Source organism: Sceloporus undulatus, chromosome 9 (genome assembly GCF_019175285.1).
Source record: "Sceloporus undulatus isolate JIND9_A2432 ecotype Alabama chromosome 9, SceUnd_v1.1, whole genome shotgun sequence".
NCBI classification, from domain to species: domain Eukaryota; kingdom Metazoa; phylum Chordata; class Lepidosauria; order Squamata; family Phrynosomatidae; genus Sceloporus; species Sceloporus undulatus.
The window spans coordinates 7,024,866-7,044,148 of record NC_056530.1 but is presented as its reverse complement, the minus strand read 5'-3'; the positions used below and the strand labels follow the sequence as shown (position 1 = coordinate 7,044,148).

The 19,283-nt window shown below is 41.6% G+C and overlaps 2 protein-coding genes across 4 annotated transcripts in view; one reads left to right on the top strand and one right to left on the bottom strand.

The window, feature by feature from the left end:
• The window catches only part of PUM1 (pumilio RNA binding family member 1), a 721,963-nt gene that overhangs the window by 306,025 nt on the left and 396,655 nt on the right, over positions 1-19,283 (top strand). The window lies entirely within an intron of this gene.
• Positions 4,557-19,283, bottom strand: part of PTPRU (protein tyrosine phosphatase receptor type U) — a 96,498-nt gene continuing 81,771 nt past the window's right edge. For all 3 annotated transcript variants that reach the window (XM_042440113.1, XM_042440114.1, XM_042440115.1), the window contains 3 exons: positions 15,529-15,686; positions 11,644-11,779; positions 4,557-6,624 (listed from right to left, as the gene is read on the bottom strand). In XM_042440113.1, coding sequence (XP_042296047.1) covers positions 6,562-6,624; positions 11,644-11,779; positions 15,529-15,686 — 357 coding nt within the window. In that variant the 3' untranslated portion in view covers positions 4,557-6,561. The remainder of the gene's footprint in view (positions 6,625-11,643; positions 11,780-15,528; positions 15,687-19,283) is intronic.

Here is a 19,283-nt window from a genome sequence, read left to right as displayed (position 1 = left end):
AGTCACCAGTTTGCAGTCTGCACCCAATCTCTGGCACTCTAGTGATGCACAGAAACTTTTCCATCCATTCTTAGTGTATGTAAAAAACAAAAACAAACAGCTTCATTTATATACGCTTCATAGCGACTAGCAGTGCCTAAGTGGTTTACACTGTAAGCTAACTGCCCCAGCAATCTGGTACTCATTTTAGCAACCCTCCTCAGAAGGATGCAAGCCTGATCAAGCTTGAGCCCTTTGCTGTCTTGAACACAACCGCTTTTCTCTTTAGTTTCTCATTATACAGAAGCTAAACTGCTTTTCTGGTTTTGCAAGAGACTAGCAGAAGAAAGTGAGGAGGATAATCCAGCCCAGAAAAATTTTTAATTCCCTCTCCACTTCCACTGAAGTAAAAGTCAAAGTTTTTTTTGGGATTTTCTCTCTCTCTTTCTCTTTGTGGAATGTGAATATTATGAACCATGTTGGTTGAATCCATGGATAGGAGGGCTCATTACCTTATATATTTGTATACAAGTCAACCTCCATGTATAGTGGAGGGGAAGCTTTTGGGACCAAAATTTTGGATTTGTGATATGAAAACCATGGATAAATCAAAGTTAACTTAGGGGCATGTAACGAGGATGAAAAGACAAAGCCCAAACACAACACCATGCATCCTCGCCCCAGCTCTTTCCCTGCTCCTGCGAAGGCAGGAACACTACGCAAATTCTTGGCTGAGCAGCAGCTGCTGGTAAAGAGAATGGGATATTTTGCGGTACTTCTTTTGAACAATATTACTGAATTGCCTGTATATAACCGACCCAGATTCTCATACACTGAAATGCCACCTAAGATTGACCCAATCCACAATTATTAAGACCCAATTCCACCAATAGAGTCTCAAGGTTGCCTTATGCCTTCAGATGTTTCAGGTTCTTCTCCCTGGTCCTGGTTCTTTGTCTGAAATCACTGATTAAGGGAATAGCTGAAATTGATTGTGAAGTTCTAAGCATGAAACTCTTCAAGTTTGTTTCTGCTTCACAATTTCCTCCAAGTATCTCCCTCATCTATTGGGAATTGTTGCCCTCCCTGGAAGAGAAGAAATCCTCCATTTCTTCCTCTCCAGGAGAGTCTGTTCCACTTTCCAAAAAAGCTTCATCCTCCCTAACATATTGAAGTATTGATACATGGCCTTGAGCTGCCGCATCTTTTCTTTCCGTCAGAAAAATCAATTGCACTTGTTGCACGTATAGCACAGCAGATCCTCTGGTAAGAAAACAAAGATTGCACAGATGTTGCAGATGACTGCAACCATTGGTCACTATCCTGTTTAATATTGAACCCTCCAAAAATGTCCACCAACATACTGTTTCCTCTTTCCTGTTTACTGAAGTCACAGCGACTGAGACAACAGGGAGCTGGAGCTAATGGTGCTAGGTCTGCCCAAGGAGTGACTCAGTAGATCATTGCCTTCTTAGGCCATGGGCTCAGGGATGCAAACAAACAAAAACACCTACATAAGCCTCCAAACAATGCACCCAAACAAAACAATTCTCTTCTCCAGATTCATAGTTCAAATCAGGTAATTTCATATAAAAATGGAATGGGACTCATGGACTTTCTCTAGATATTGGTGTAACCACCAGGAGCTTAGGCAGGTAGCCAATGGCAGTAATGCTGGGAATTACAGCCTAACAATGTAGGGCTTCCACCTAACATAGAAGTCACAAAGAACCAATTCCTTCAAAACAGTAACAAGAGAAAGGGGCAGTTTAGGGTCAAGGTTGGCCTGTAGCTACTGGTCCTCTTCAGTCTGGAAAAATAACAAAATTAGACTACCATGTACTTTCTGAACTTTGATCTCAATGATATAAATGGATGGCACAATTATTTCCCACTCCATAGAAATAAATTTGAGCCTACCTCCCACATTCACAACTAATTAAATGTGAGATGAAATGAGCAATTCCCTTTTGCTGACAACAGGGCAGTATGTCACAACTGGTCCACCTTCTCAAAGAGTTCATGCTGCTGGTTTTTTGGTGGTGTTTTCAGGCTTGTGGCTGTGTTCTGGAAGAGTTTATTTCTGACGTTCGCCAGCATCTGTGGCTGGTACTTCAGTTTCTTGCTGAGGTATAGGACTAGAAAAAGCTCAGAAATAGAAACGGATATGCACCTTGATTGGTGTTTTTCTATTTAGTGTCTTACTTTTTAAAACTTCTCTCTTTAGAACTAAAACACATCCCCTGTAACTACCAAAATGAAAAATTAAAATAATTTTAACAGGTAATTTCACTGCTGAGGAATGCAAGGCAAAGTCTGTCACCTGTTAGACATCTGCATATGAAATGTTAACAAGTGGGCAGATGGAGAACAGTTCTATCTGAAAAGGAAGCTCTCTTTCAATGGAGAGAGCTACTCATGTCATGAATAGGAACAATCCTTTTCACAAGGCAGGTGTTGCCAACAAGCCTTGAAGATATTCCCTGGAATGTTTTACCAAAATCCGGAATTCCCCAATATTTATATTATTGTTCAGATCAAAATCCTGGAAAGAAATTCCCTGAAAATTGGCAACACAAGCAGCTAAACCGGACACAGACAGTTTATATCCTTATTAAGTATATCATGAGAAAAGACCTAGTGCAAGAAATATTTGGGAAATGGAGGCTGAAATCCTGAATCAGGAACAGCTATGCCAAAGTAGCTCTGATGTCATCGCTACAATCTTCTGACAACCCCCCCAAAAACCACCTTAGAAATCAGGCAGCCACCCAACAGAGTGATGCGGCAGCTAAAAGGCCAATGCAATTTTAGCTGCATCAAAAAAGTATAGTATCTAGATCAAGAGAAGTAATGTGCCACTGTATTCTGCTCTGGTCAGGCCTCACCTAGAATATGTGTCCAGTTCTGGGCACCACAATTTAAAAGATGTTGAGAAACTAGAGCATGTCCAAGGAGGGCAACTAAAATGGTGAAGGGTCTGGAAACCATGTCCTATGAGGAACAACTTAGGGAGCTGGGGATGTTAGCCTGGAGAAGAGAAGGTTAAGAGGTGATATGAGCTGTTTAATATTGAAGGGTGTCATTGAGGAGGGAGCAAGCTTTTTTCTGCTACTCCAGAGATGACCCGGGCAATCGATGCAAGAAAAAGAGATTCCACTTTAACATTAGAGAACTTCTGACAGTAAGGGCTGGTTGAAAGTGAAACAACTCCCTTGGAGTCTAATGAGTACTCCTTCCTTAGAGGTCTTAAACAGAGGCTGGATGACATCTGTCAATGGGGATGCTTTGATTTGGATTTCCTGCATGGCAGGGGTTTGACTGGATGACCCTTGTGGTCTCTTCCAACTCTGTGATTCTGATTTCGGAGACCCTGGGAGTTGGTTGGTTGCCTGGAGAAACATCCAGCCCTCTCCTGGTATTGAGACACTTTACGATGGGAAGCTATAGCAGTTGCCTGCCTCAAAGTGTTCACTGACAGAAGAGGGCTGGACTTTGTCATTCACTACCTCATTCCCCAGTGCAGGGACGTAGCTAGGATTTTAGGAAGGGGGGGGGGCAGACTAAGTGTCACCATTATAATGGGGCTTGAGTGCGGCGGCGCAGCAGCACACACCATTCATTTTTCTAATGGAAGGGGGGGGTCCAGACCCCTAGATCCCCCCCCTTGGCTACGTCCCTGCCCAGTGCCATGGAAATTCTGTTGTTGAGGCTGTCTGCCTTCTAAGGTAGGTTTTGGGGGGCCCATTTTGATCATTGCATCGGTGAAACAACCATAAGCATGAATTCCAAAACATATGATGTTGAGTCTGGTTTATGTTATTATAAATACTGAACAAGACGCAAGCCATGGTTTTCTTATTGTCTACTCCTATTAAGAGATCACATTACCCTGGTCAATTTGCACCTGATGCATTGACCAGACAGTGGAGAAGAACTTCTCTTTGCTTCTTCCTAGATTCCACCTCCAGAGCAACAGGAACCACCACCACGTAAGTGAGCGGAAGAGGGCTTAGATGGTCAGAGATGAGAAGAAGAAAGTGAAATGGCTTTACATTTTCTTCCTGTTCAGACTTTAACCTGAACCAGAAAATAATTATGGAGTCATAATTTTCTGTATTTGACACAAGCATTTCAAATTCTCCCAAACTTCCTCTCGAGTCAGGAAATATGAGCTGTGGCCAAATCTGCAGAAATACTTGCTTCTCTTTTATTTATAACACAAAAAGATACTGAACACAGTGGGAAAGTGATGAATTCTAACTAGATGCTTTCAGAAATTAATCTGCTATGCGTATAATGGAGTCTAACGGTAACATAAGGAACATTCTTTCACATTTATCTGTGGTGATACAAATGCCTCTTCCCCTGAATTGTATTAAATCCTTTTTGTAAAACTAACTTGTATGTAATTTTTTCAACAAAATCTTAACTGCCAAGTTTCTGAATATGGCTATCTCAGTGATGATCTTCATTGCTATCTCTAGAATAACTTCACCTGAAAAACTAGAACCTGTGATAGCTGCTAAAGTTAAAGCACAAGTAAAGCACAAATAGAGATTGTGACAATGACTTGCCAAGGTGCAGCTATTCCTTGGTTGATTTCCTTTGCAAAAAAACCCCCATGTACTGCAAGTTAGCATTATATAGGCCATCAAAGTCATTGACAGAATGTGGCAGATGCCATTTACAAGACACTCTGCTTCTTTAGATGTTAATTTTAGTATAAATTCCTTCAAAGGAGAGTTGTTGTATGAACTATCTGACTTTATTGAATGGTTTAGCATTTTCATACAAAACGTGTTTCTTCAATAGGAGCCCATTGCATCTACTCATATTACCAAGTGTCCATAAAGAGAATAAAAGCTTGCAGCAACATGACAGAACAGGTAGAATTGAGGAATGTTATTTTCATCTATGCATCTGACAAACACAAGATAGAAAGAAAGGAACAAGTATATCAGAAGAGGCAACAAATTTCATTTTGTTATCTCATTTTCTGTGCAAGTGATCCGAATGGTTCATTTCCTACATCTTTAAAATGAACCACTGGCACTGTTCTTCATTGTATAGGACCTATGGCAACCCTAAGGTGAACCTAATCATGCAGTTTCTTGCCAAGATTCGCTCAGAGGGGGTTTGCCTTTCCTTTTTCTGAGGCTGAGAGAGTGTCACTTGCCCAAGGTCACCAGTGTTTTGCTATGGCCAAGCAGGGATTCATAGTCCACTACATCACACTGGCTCTCTAACTCATCACAATTCTCTCCTCTTAAGTTCTGACTCACCGCAAGGAGCCAAACTGCACAAAGGAAATGTAGAACTATTACTTCCAGAACACTCATAAGCCAAGCTCATCTGTTCCAAGGCAAAATGACCTCCAACCATATTAGCCCTAAGTGCTGAAATCAAGCAATAAAAAGCAGGGCCAGCAAGCACCCTGAGACTTAAAAAGAACATCTCTAGATATATTTAACTTGTTACAATATGAGCCAATCCAATGAGGGGGGGGGGGGAGAATTCTGTTTAACTGCAATCTGATGATGGCCCCAAACACTGTGTGTGTGTATGAGTGTGAGTCAGAGATTTTGAAGACTGGTGTGACATTTAGGATGCTTCAGGGTTGGACAACCACCTAGAAAGTGACTTAAAAGGACTGGAGGAATGAAACCTACCCTCTGAAAAATATGGTAAGTCACTTTCTCACACACACTTGATCTTAGCCAAAAGGCCTTGAAGCGATCTCTTTCTCAACATCTGAAGTTTAGAGTGGATAATATGTACAGAAAGACGTAGTGGTTACTAGGAAAACCTGGTCTGTAACAGATCAGTTTGAGCAAGCAGCCTGTATGCTTTCCATTTATTAAATGTCCACCAGAATTGAATCATTGTTGGTGATAGGGAGAGCCATGGTTCCTGCCAACTGTTGGACAGGTAAAAATTCAATAACTCTTTGGAAGCAGGCGTCAAGTCTAGAAACAAGAGACCTAGGGATATAAACAGAAAGCAAAAACTGTACAAGAACCATTTAGTACTTCTAGTTCATGTCGTTTCCCAAATAAAAGTGACTGTGAAGATCTTAGAGCATCACTCTTCATAAAACTTCTTCACTTTTTAAACATAAGATCCCAGTGCTTTTTTCAAGGTCGTGTTGCCATTTTACAAGATTTTAGCCTTTGCTGCTCCTCATGTTCTCTGCAGTCCATTTCAGGCTGTGAATGGTATGATCACAAGGAGATCCAGTTTGATGTATGGGATCTGCACACCAGGTCCCATACATATACAGTAACACACAGTTACCAAACTCCCAGCTGGCACATACACAAAGATGTGTACATAGGATGAGTTTGTGTAGGCTTTGGTCTGCCAGCCTCTACAGAGGCAGGAAAGAAGGTTAGGAGGAAGGATGAAGGGAAGAAATGGTTGACATGCCCCATGTCTTGCTTCTGAATTTTTCATTCTTTTCCTTTTCTTTGTTTTGTTTTTCTCCTCCCTCTTGCTCTCATGCAAACATCTGGGGTCAAAATGCATATTGAGCCCAAACCTTGAAACAAATGCATGGCTTTGTGTGTTCTTCGTAAAGTGCTATCTTGTCTCCAAGGACTCCAGATATTCTAGGGCTATCTCATAGCAGAAGTGGTACTGTTCCTATAAGAGAAAGAAGAAAGGAAAAACAGATAAAGAAGTGGGCTTCTTGTTTTGTCAAATTAATAGTAGTAAATAAATAAATAAGATCATCATGGTTTTTGAACGCATCTCCTTTTTGTAAACCTGAGAAGGGGTCTTTCTTGTGTACTCATTTATGTCTATAGGGCTCCTGATTGTCCCTGGATGAACCTCTTGTGTGAGGCTTCCTATTCACATAAATGTGTGTAGGGCAGGATGTCCACATGTCCTCCTTTTTCTGGATATGTTTTGCCAGTGGAAATCAGCAATACATGTCAACTTTCTGTCCAGGAGGAATTTCAGAATATCCTCCACTTTGAATATGACTAAAAAGCCATTGAATAATACCACATTTGCTGTTTCCATTAAACAAATGCATCTACTTGGCAGCCTGTTTTTGCTGCAAATAGGGGGACAGGATGGATCTTTCTGAAGTTCTTTATTCCTATAAGTAGCAGCAGACAAGACTTGCACTCAGAGCTCAGGGCACGTTTGTTGCTAGTAAAGTACAACTTTAAGCATTTGTCTTGCTCAGAGTTCTATAAGTATATTACAAGGCAACAAGATATTTTAATGAAGCTAAGTTCATCAGAAAAATATCGCTGAGTACATAATGTAATACATTATACGTAATATAGCTGTAAATAAACCACTTGAAATGAATTTAAATTTATATTTGTGTTTTTAGCTTTTATTTTGTAATGTGCTATATTCTTCTTGAATGGCCTACATTTTGCAGTGCCTTGTTCTCCTTTGTGGTCACCCTGGTGTAGAGACCTCTTTTTTGCTCACAAGTTGGGCAGTTGGTAAGCATGCCAAGTGACAGGGCTACAATAGCTCCACAAACCATTTACATGTGCTATGAGCACAAGGAAGAAGGGGCATTCTTTCAATTTCGATTTCTCTATGTTTCCATTCTTATATTCTGTTCAATTCTTACTCTAATTTTTTTTAAAAGTCTGAATGGACATTTGCATCCATTTTTCTGCATATACATGTATTCTGGTGTGCAAATTTGCCTAGGAGGAAAGCAAGAAGTTTGAGTTGTGGTGTGCAAGAAGCCAGCTAGGTGTGCATTGCAAGGGCACAAGATGAGGCAAGGCAAGGAGTAGGAGAGATGAGAGAGTGGCAAGAGCAGCAATGTGTAAGAAGAAAGCAAGTGCCTTTCTGCTACAATGTGAGCTAGGGCAAGAGAAAGAGTAGGAGAGGTGAGAGAGTGACTGGGGTTAACAACAGTGAACAAGAAGCAAGCAAGGGGTGCACTGCACAGGTGAGAGATGAGATGAGGGAGGGAGTTGGAGAAACTGGAGAGTGAGCTGCATGAATGATGGTGGGCAAAAAGCAGTGGAGTGGCACCTGCAATGCTGCAAAGTAAGGCAAAGAAGGAAGTAGGAGAGATGAAAAGAGGGAGCTGTATGAACAACAGTGTGCAAGAAGGAAGCAAGGGGTGCGCCTTGAGGGTGCAAGGTGAGGTAAAGGGAAGAAGGAGAAGAGATAAGAGAGGGAGCAGTGTGAGCAGTGATGCATAAGAGGCAATCAAAGGAGGAGAAAAAATGAGGAGATGCAATGGAGGGAGTAGGGAAAATAAGAGAGTGAATAGTGTGAGCAGTGGTGTGCAAAATGCAAGCAAGTGGCAAGTGACTCACTGCAAGGGTATGAGTGAGACAAAGAAAGAAGCAGGAGAAGTGGGAGGCAGCTGTCTGAAAGAAGCAAGTGATGGGCACAGCCTAAGGGTTCAAGTTGAAGGAAAGGAGGGGTAGAACAAACAAAGTGAGCAGTGTAAGCAGTGCACAAAGCAAGTGAGGGGCATATTACAAGGGTAGGAAAGGCAGAAAGTGGCAGTATAAGCAGCAGTGTACAAGAAGCAAATGAGGGGCACACTGCATGAGTTCAAGGTGAGGCGAGGGAGGAGTAAAAGAGATGAGAGAGAGGAATGCAAGCAGTGGTGCACAAAAGCAAGTGGGGACTACTGAAAAGATAAATAAATGAGTCCCAGAGCAAATCAGGCCTGAACTCCCCCTAGAAGACAAGATGACTAAACTGAGAGTGTTGTACTTTTGACAAGTCATGAGAAGGTATGACTTACTAGAAAAGGTGATAATGCAGTAGTAAAAGAGGAAGATCACATTCTTGATGGATCAATTCAATCAAGGAACCCACTGCCCTGAATCTGCAAGACCTGAGCTGAGTGACCTGGGGTCTCTCATTCACGAGGCCACAATAAATTGAAGTCATCTTGATGGCAGTTAATAACAACAAGATATCTCAGATGAGAATGTCTTCCAGCAAAACTCTATCTAGGTATATGGTTCTTTGGAATGCTGATTTCCTTTCAAATGGAATCCAATTAGTTTTGTGTGGGTTTGAAAAGCAAGACCCTAATGTCCCAGGTGTAGGGAACACCAGAAGGGAAGAGATCAACAAGGTTAGTGAGATTAAAAACACATAATCTTTTTGTATTATAGCAATGAAGGGAAAAAAAAAAAGGTCTGTGCCAGAAAGGATGCACAGAGGGGTCAGATCTTCTATGGCTGAAGATCAGTAAAGTTCCAGTAATAGCAAAGAGCAAAATTGTATTTACTCATTAAACTGAGTCTCACAAAATAGATTTGCAGGTTCAACTGAGGTTGGGAGAAATTGTATTCTGGTTGAAAACTCTTGTTTGCATTAGTTAATACCCAGCAATTTAGCTCTATAGGTTGTATAGTTCCTTGCCAGTTACTGCATTTTTATTGCTTTTACTTCATTCTACTGGAGTGGAATTCCATTTAATTCTACTCCTGTTGTACTCTCCTCCCTCCCTACATAATTACATCCATCTTAAAATATACTTCATTTTGCAAGGTAGATATTTGATAATTCACACTTTAGGAAAATGTCATCTTCCCTCTCCTTACGTAATTCTATTACTGATATGTCTCCTTATAGAAATATTCCTAGTATTGTAGAGAATATTGAATAGAAGAATATTCCTAGTGTTGTAGAGAATTTGGTTGTCTTGAGAGGGCACCCACAACCAATATTTAATAGGGGAATTTTATTAGCTCAATTACAGCAGCTAAGGGGGCTTGGGCAAATCAAAGCAGGAATCAACCCTCTGTATAACAGTTCCAAGAAACAAAACTCTAGAATGCAAAGTCCAAATGTAGTTTTATTTGTAAAAGGAAATTACTACTCACACAAAAACACACTCAAAGACATATTTACAACAACTACTGATATAAAAAGTGATAGCAGAGAGCACTTGGATTGCAAAAGGTAATACTATACCGATTCCAGAAGCAAAAGTTCCAGTTGCATGATTCGGTAAAATGAACTGGCTCAGCAGTCGACAGCGATGCTGAGGAGTCAAGTAAGATACTGACAGAGTGTCTGTCTGAATCTCAGACAAAACCAAATTGGACGTGCTTGGCAGTCATATTTATAGGGCAAAACATATCCTGGGGCAGAGTTTGGGATTAAAATGAAGTTTCCAGGAGAAAAGAATGAGAAGGGAACTTGCAAATGAGTGGACAAACAGTGCAAATGTCTCTGGACAATGGAGTTTCTCCTCTGAAGGAAAGTATACTAGAGATTCTGTTCATTTGTAAGCACAAGCTCTATCACATGACTAAAACATCCCTTTTAATATCAACTTGATATTGAAAAAGAAGAGGGGTGTAAGGACTTAGACCTTGGGGTAACATGGCTATGAGAAATATCATGAGAATGAAATGCCATGATGATCTTACACATCTCAACAATTATCAATGCCATACTGCAGATGGATGAAACTGTATTCATATTTTTCCACATTAAGTTCAGCTCATGCTTTCTTCGTCTCTGATTATGGTTGGGGTTTTTAAAGCATCTGTGAAAATCTACACATATATTGTACAAACTTGTCCTGACAGACACATTTCCATCTTCTTAAAGTACATATTTTCTCCAAGAAAAATGTGGTTTTTGTGTGTTCTTTCCTAGGGTGTACCCCTCTAGGGTATATGTTTTGGTTTTAAAACTACAGTAGATCAAAACATTTGGGAATATTGACATATAACTGTTTCAGCAGAAATAAAATATTGCACATGGAGTTCTTGCAGATGAAGGAAAAAAGGGAAAAAAAGAAAGATTACAAGGTTTTGCACATATTCCCTTTTTTGCATTTGGACATTTTTGGGCTGAAATTTCATTTTAAAAAAAAGCCTAGTGCTTTCACAGACACAACATAATTTTATTCAAAAGCTCTATATGATGTGTGAAAATGTTTCCCATTGATATAAAAGAGAATCATTGAAAAATGTACAGTAAGTCTTATGCCAGACATGGCAATCCAGTGTCAAAACATCCTTTCTTACAGAGAACAAGAATATCTGACTTTTTTTTTAGTTTGTTCTAGCTTTTGTATAGGATTTAGAAATTGTGAATTTGAATTGTGAATTTTTCTTATCCCTACAACTGGGATTCAATGCTATAAAAAGTAAAGGTTTCCTCTTTGATGTAATTGTCTAGTTGTGTATGATTGTACGGGGTGGTGCTCATCTCTGTTACTAAGTTGAAGGTGCCAGTGTTGTCAAGAACGACTCCATGGTCATGACTGCATGGAATGTTGTGACCTTCCCATGATGGAAGTGGTACCTATTTATCTACTTGCACTTTTACATGCTCCTGAACTGCTAGGTTGGCAGAAGCTGGGACTAGTGATGGGAGCGCACTCTGTCATGTGGCGCTTTGGTCTTGTGCTGCTAATCTGCTGACCTTGTGGACGTCAGAATTGGTGTCGAAACCGCTAAGCCACCACGTCCCACTCAGTGTTACACTGCCTCTGCATAATGATATTCCATAGAACCACCATGTTTGATAGCTACTAATCATTCATATTTTTGTCCAATTCCCCTTTTAGGATCATTCCTGCATTTTATGGCAGAGTGATTTTCATTACTTCAAGAAAATTTCATAAAATGTTCAGAAATTTCATAAAACGTTAAAGATCAGGAAAAGGAAACACTTCTTGCTACTTACAAAAGTCTCAACCATATTTGGCTTGTAGTTTCGCAGGGTCTTTGCCGCAAAGAAAACATCCACCAGTTTGTGAAACTTGATCATCTCTAGGATCATGGTGCAGGCACAGAAAGTGCCACTCCGGCCACCCCCATTCCTGCAAAAGAAATAAAATGCATGGGGACTGTCAGCACATAGAACCAACCCATCTCTCATTTCTCATTCAGTTGCAGCAGTACAAAACAGTACAGAGGGAAGTGAGCCCACAGGAAAATAGACTCCACCTCAACATTAGGAGGAACTTCCTGACAGTAAGGGCTGTTCGATAGTGGAACAAACTCCCCCGGAGTGTAGTGGAGTCTCCTTCCTTGGAGGTCTTTAAGCAGAGGCTGGATGGCCATCTGTCAGGGATGCTTTGATTTGGATTTCCTGCACGGCAGAATGGTGTTGGACTGGATGGCCCTTGCAGTCTCTTCCAACTCTATGATTCTATGACTGATTGGACTATGACTCTGGAGACCAGGGCTCAAATTTCCACTCAGCCATGGAAACCCACTGGGTGACCCTGGGCAAGTCACATTCTCTCAGCCTCATAGGAAAGTAATGGCACCCCCCCCCCCCCCCATATTGCCAAAACCCTGCAAAGAAAACCCTGGGTCACCATAAGTCGGAAATGACTTGAAGGCACACAACAAAAACAGGGTGAATGAAACCAAGCCAATTAATGATGATGATGTCAAGCTGAGGCCTGCTAGAGTGCAGAAGTGGAAAGAAAGCACAGAGGCACTTGATTTTGGTGTTTTTGTGGACACCTACGCTTTCCCTGCAGACAGGTGAGCAGTGGGTAGAAGCTGCCTCTCATGGACCACTCACACTGTGGCGAGAAGGGAAACAGAAAAAAAGAATGGCAAGGCTCAGTCCTGCCACGGCTGCTGTAAAAATCTCTTTTAGTGTTTCTTCTTCAAGGACATGTTACCAAGTTTGGTTTTAATAAAATTTTGGGTACATGCGGTCTGTCCTATGACCCCTGACTGACCCCAGAAAGGACCCGCCATTAACCTAAAGGCGAGGAGACCATGTAGGCAGCTCACCTTGCAGAGGCAGAGCGCTAGAAAGAGATGGAATTGGAAATTTTCCTCAGAAAGTTTGGGAGTCAGCAAACCAGAATTGCCACTGCTTGTCCAAGTAAGACAATAGACTTGGCCTCACACCTGATGAGCCAGTGATCAGCTTAATGACTTAGTAATTAAGTCGGATGCCCCTCTGAATTTTGTCTAGACCTACTAAATGCATTGTGCAACACTTTACTTGCTCTCGGCTTAACAAAGCCCAAGCAATCAACACCTTTGTCAAGCAGATTCCCATAGCCTTCAGATACGTTTCACACTATAAAAACCCTGGGTTTTCGGACCCTCCTTCGCTAGTTCCTGGGTGCAAACTGGTCCACGCCAGTTTGAACTCTGCTCTTAGCTCCTGCGGCCGTGATTCACTGTCCACCCAAGCTTCATCAGGACTTCCCGGAGAAGACTTCTAAGGTAGTATTCCCTAGTGGTGCCTCTCTTTCTCAAACCTATCTCCTGAACTCACCCCTCCCGTGCTGTTGCATTGAGTGTGTGTGTATGTGTATGCTCACTTTTGCTGTGTGATTTTCCCTGTGCTGTAATAAATGATACCCTTTTAATTGGACCTAGTTGGTATCAGCATCTCTTTCTCTTGGGGCTTTCTGGTGACCTCTGGTATACACTATTGGGACCTGATTCCGGCACGTGGCGTTGTTGGGGCCGCCTCTCAGCTATATTTGAGCTAATTAAAATTCCCCTAATTAGAACCTTCCTAACAGAGAGCAACACTGAAGGAGATTTCTGCAGCATTGTCACTATCCTAGGAGGTGCAGAAGGGAAGGCCAGGAGGCAAAGAAGGGAACAAAGGGACAGTGTAGGCAGCTTAAGAGCAAGAAGTATATTTTTGCAGCAGCAGTCTGAAGAATACATTGTGTGTGTGTGTGTGTGTGTGTGTGTGTGTGTGTAAATATTAAGGTTTTTTCCACTTTTATTGGGATCCTCTGACCCAACCCCCATGAATGTTGAGGGCTGTCTGTACAACACATGGATAGGTTACAGTCACATAAAGAAGGACAGTTTGCAAAAGATATCTTTTTGATAGTAATTTGAGTATTCCAGAGCTACCATGGCTACTGGTCATGCTGGCTGTGGGCTTCTGGGGCTCTATTCCAAACATCTTGCTTTCTGCTGCTCCAGAGAACAGAACGTGGAACAATGGATTCAAACTACAGGAAAAGAGATTCCACCTCAACATTAGGAGGAACATCCTGAAAGTAAAAGCTATTGGGCAGTGGAACACACTCCCTCAGAGAACTCTGAACCATTTCCATCGCTTGGCTGGTGCATGAATGGATGTGTGTTCATATGCCCACTACTTCTGCATTGTGGAGCTGCCATTGTAATGAAGCCCTTCCCAGTGTGTTCCCTTTGAAGGCCCCTGCCATCAGTCATAAGGGCAGGAATGGGGCACCTAGCTTCATCCATGTGGCCAAGGGCCCCTCCGCATATCACAGGCCATGATATGCAGTGATGTGGTATGGAATGCAGTGATGTGGTAGGTAAAGGGACAGTCACCTGTGTGGTCTGCTGACTGTTGTGACAGAGTTTCCAAGAATGGCTAGAAATGTCAACCCACAAAAAACAGTTGGCATGGCTCTCCAAAGAACAAACCAAATTCTTTGAGTGGAGGCAGGCTTTTTTCTGGTAATGCCATTGTTTCCTGGAAACTCCACCACACACAGCCCAACTTTAAAGGACACTTTGGACTCGATTCAAGCCAGAGACTAATTGCGGCCTGGGCCTATTGGCTATTGGCCTGCATGATCTGTACAAGATGGCACCAGATTCGAGGGATCATGGGCCTTTTGGTCTGTGTGTTCACCCCCCAAGCCAGTTCTTATCTGAACCAAGGCAATATGTAGATAGTTAATTTTAAAAAATATATATTTTAAGTATTCTTTAGCGCCCAGATCGAAATCTCTAACAGTTTTGCTTCCCAAGTAATTGTTTTTGTGCTACAACTTTAAAAAATGATGATACACTAGGAATTATTATATGAAATGAGTCCTTACTCAAACCAGGACTCAAAAAAGTTTAGGATTTCATTATTTTAAGATGAATGTTCAGAAACAGAAGTGCTGAGTTCATCTTCTTTTACCACTCACAGCTGAAAAAGATTAGACAATAATAGCAGGAGGCAGGCAGAGATATAGGGAGCACATTGTGTCAAATAAAAGAAGATTCTATCCATCCCATCTACCTCATTTTTCTCCACAGGTGGCCATGGATCACACCATTCCAATTCCTATTTGTACACCCAGGTCCCACTCATTAAAGGGTTTGGAATGCACAAATGAAATAGGAAACTATAACAGCACCATGATAGAGTTCACTTACATTACTTACTAGGGGCAGAAAATAATTCTCTTGGCTTCAAAATTCCTCATGAAGGGTACCCACACTTGCAGGTTTGTTGGAGAAAACATGCACACATTTTAAAACAAACCATTGAAACAGCATACAGTTGCAAATAAGAATAAATATGTGGGGGTATTTTTTTTTCATTTCAAAAATGAAAAAATTCACACAAATTCTCAGATGAGACTTTAAAAGAAAGCCTTACAACCTGTTATAAACTAAATATAGGACAAGAATATGGTGGGATCCGGGAAAATGTTACATCCCAAAGGAAAGATTTTCACATCGTCATTTCTTGCACATGCTGAAATCTCAAAGACTTTTGTTTGTATTCTCATGATGAATGATATTATTGGTCAAAGTTAGCTGGTAAACACCTCTCTGCAGTTGAAAAGGCCAGTAGTTGTCCCCTTCAGGTGATACTTACAAACAATGCACAATTGTCCTTCCGTCACCATTCTCCCCCTGCCACTTTCCCACTTGAGTTAATAAATGTAGAAATGACTTCTTAGAATCAGGAGTATCTCTGTATGCAGACCACCGCAAATACTGGAAATGTCGGACCATCAGGTGTCCCTCCTGTAACTAAAGAAACACCATAATTATTTCCTTTCAGTAGTATCACGCCTGATAAGAGCCTGCTGGGCAAGATAAACACGCTGAGCAGTTCCTTCACAATGCTAAACAATGTCCAATAGAATAAGCCACTAGCCAGTCCAAAGTTCAGGATTACAGAGAGCCACACTACCAGCCCAGTCCGAGGTCAAGAGTACCAGAGGGATGGTCAAGAGTCCAGTCTGAGGTCAAGGATTCAAGGGCAGTCAAGGGTCTAGGAAGCCAAGAGTCAGATCAAGCAGCATTCACTAATGAGAACTAATAGTCTCTGGCAAGAGCACAGCGTCTGCCAGGTGTCTTATATCTAGCTCCCTTATCACAGCTGCTGATTGCCTAATGAGCATTTAATAATAATAATAATAATAATAATAATAATAATAATAATAATATGTTTTATTTATAAGCCGCTATTCCAATTAGATCATAGCGGTGTACAAAAATTTCTCAGCAAGCCTCTTGGAACGACAAAGGCACGCCCTTTCTGATCTCCTCTGGCTAAAGGTAGAAACTTCAATGCTCTGCTGCTTTATATCTCCCAAGTCTGGCACTTCCACCGGGGCAAGGCTGGACTACTGAGCCCCAGGCTCCACTGGAGGAGATCCCACAGAGCTAGGGTTTGGCTGAGCCAAATCCACTGGGGCTGGGAGAGCAGAGCTGGGACCTGGCAGGGCAGAACTGGGGCCTGGCACTTCATGCACCTGAAGAGCTGAGTCCTCCTCCTCCTCCTCCTCCTCCTCCTCCTCCTCCTCGTGGCTGGCCATGACACCTATGTTTTGTCTCTAAGAGCTTGTTGCATACCTTCAAGTCACTTCTGACTTATGGCAACCCTAAGGCAGGAAGGTTTGCTTTTGCCTTCTTCTGAGGCTGAGAGAGTGTGACTTGCCCAAGGTCACCCAGTGAGTTTCCATGGTTGAGCAGCGATATAAATTCTGTTCTCCATAGTCCTAGTCCAATGCTCCAACCACCACACCATGCCTGCTTTCTAGAGCAAGCCATAATTCATTTCAAAGTGTGATCGGTCAGCCTTGCTGCTGGGCCTCTTTCTGCTGAGCACAACACTGGACCTTTTCTCCAAAATTCTTTCTCTGATTTTGCTAGCCACTACTTTGGCATGCATGAGGTGCCTACAGAAATCCCCCTTTCTATGGGAATACTAAGGATTCCAGGATCTGTGTGTTTGAATTTCATTTACTTGACAGAAAAAGAAATAATTGAACATTGGGCCAGGTGGAGACATGGTGCAGGTGCTGCATAAGTTATCTTGGGTCACACTGTGGTTTAGATCAGCCATCCAGTTCAGCTGCTGAAAATATATGCCTTAGCTTACATTATAGCAGAGAAGATTGTGTAATGTTTTATTTATGAAAACAGAAAACAGTTATTCAGAACAAAATGAGCCATAGAAAGCTATAGTCAGGAACTCCTAGACTAGACAGTAACACACTCAGAAGTTGGAAAAATTATTTTTCGGATTATAAATTCCACAAGTAGCTCCAGACATAACTCTTCTAAGCTTGGACCAAACTCCAATCCCTCTAACTGAAACATGAAAATAAAAATCTGAATTTGATAGGCTGCATTGTCAGACAATGAGAGAATGATAAGTGTAGCAGCTTATCAAGAATCTTTCTGCTGGATGTGCTTTTGTACATTGATAAGGAAAAAGGGAGTGGGGACAGCTGATAAAAACAAATAGAGGGAAATTAAAATACTGCACTCTCCCTTTCTTCTGATTTAACACAAAGCATTCCTAAAATTAATTCTCCAACCAGTACATGAGTACATGTGCATGTACTGGTTGGAGAATTAATTTTAGGAATGCTTTGTGTTAAATCAGAAGAAAGAGAGAGTGCAATACTGGGCCACGTGAACGCATGGAACAACAGTGGAATGAAAGAAGAGAGATCGGTGTTCCTGTTATCTTGCCCATATGTTTTTCTCACAAAAACCCCCACAGGGCACAACATAAGAGTTGGCTGCAATGGATGGCAGCACCACCTACCTCTATTAGATTTCACTTTAAACTTTAAAAATGAAAAGAAATCTTAAAAGGCAAAGAAGAAAGGGAAAGGGAAAGGATGACCTTTAATACAGTGGTAATCTAGTTAGCTTTGCAATCAAATGTGGTCAGAAAGAGAGGGATTATGTATGCATAGTTATGTAAGCCCATGGTTTAAAGCAAGTGGAGGCAGAGCTTCAGCACCAAATCAGAAGCTTCTGTGGGCAGATGAAAATACTATGAGAATCAAAACTGGTTTATGGAATGGTCTCTGGGGCTAGCACTCAAACTGTCACTAATCCTTTAGTAATGGGACTGGGACAAGAAAGTATGGGACTGGAAAAAAGGTGATCAAAAACAAATTTCAGAGTGATCAACAAAGAATTTTGGATCTATTTCCTAAGCTTAATGTCTGGTCCACTTGAAGAGTTAGGATGAATTTTCAACTAAAAAAGGGATGCAACAAGTAATAGGCAGTCAAAGGAGTTCAGTAAATCAAACTGAGGCCCAGTACAGACGGGCCAAAAGCAGGGTGCCGCCGCCAATACTAGGGTTCGGGAGCGTGCAGCAACTGCACGCTCCCAAACCCTAGTATGTATGGGCACCACCATTTTGGTGCATGTGCATTTAGACAGCCAATGATGTGTCTTGTGTGACGTGTCCAAACAGCACGGTGCACAAGACACATTACCACAACGTCCCAGGACACAAATGGCACCAAGCCGGCTTCGTGGGAAGGAGCTCCATTTCAGACCTCCCTTTTGCAGCAGATCATTGTCGTGGCTGTGAGGTTGCCGTCACAATGATCCGGAGGATCTGTAGTGGGCCTGAATTATCTTTCCTGTACTAATGAAAGCAGTTATCCTTTGATTTTTGCTGTTCTCTAGATCTTGGGATGCAGTTCTCCACTAAAAATACATTTAATTAAATTCAATCTTTATTTACAGTCAATAGCCCAGCAAGACATGCTATAACTTAAAACCATATAAAATAGAAAGGTTACATATAACTTAAAATCATATAAGAAAATGATAGTTGGGGCAAGGGCCAAAACAGGCCTTGGGGACTCCATGCACCACTCTATGCCCATACTCTGACAAAAATGAAAACACTTGAAAAACCTCTGATAGCACTCTTTTCTAGTTGATTGTGGTAGTAATCTGTTTGTTGCACTTGGCTTTTTGTATGTATTTCCACTCTACTGTTTTGTGTGAAACATAAACATAGCCCTGCTGGCTATGCAGCAAAATACAATAAAATCCAAAATCCACAAAACAGATATACCTTTATTGGACAAGCAAAATGCAGACAATAATCATGCAAGCTTTTGAAGCTCCACTAGGTTCATCAGAGAAAAGATGTTAAAAAGCATACTGGAGAAGAAAAACGAGCTGACGATAGAGTCACAGGCTTACATTTTATATCAGATGTTGTTTCTATTGTACTTCAGTTGTTCTGGAGGGATTTCATTGTAAGCAGAGGCAGTGGTGTCCCCACACCAGGTGTCACCCGGTGTGGGGTAGTGGTGGAGCTTCCAGGGGTGGCACTCTCTCCATTCCTCTGTGCTG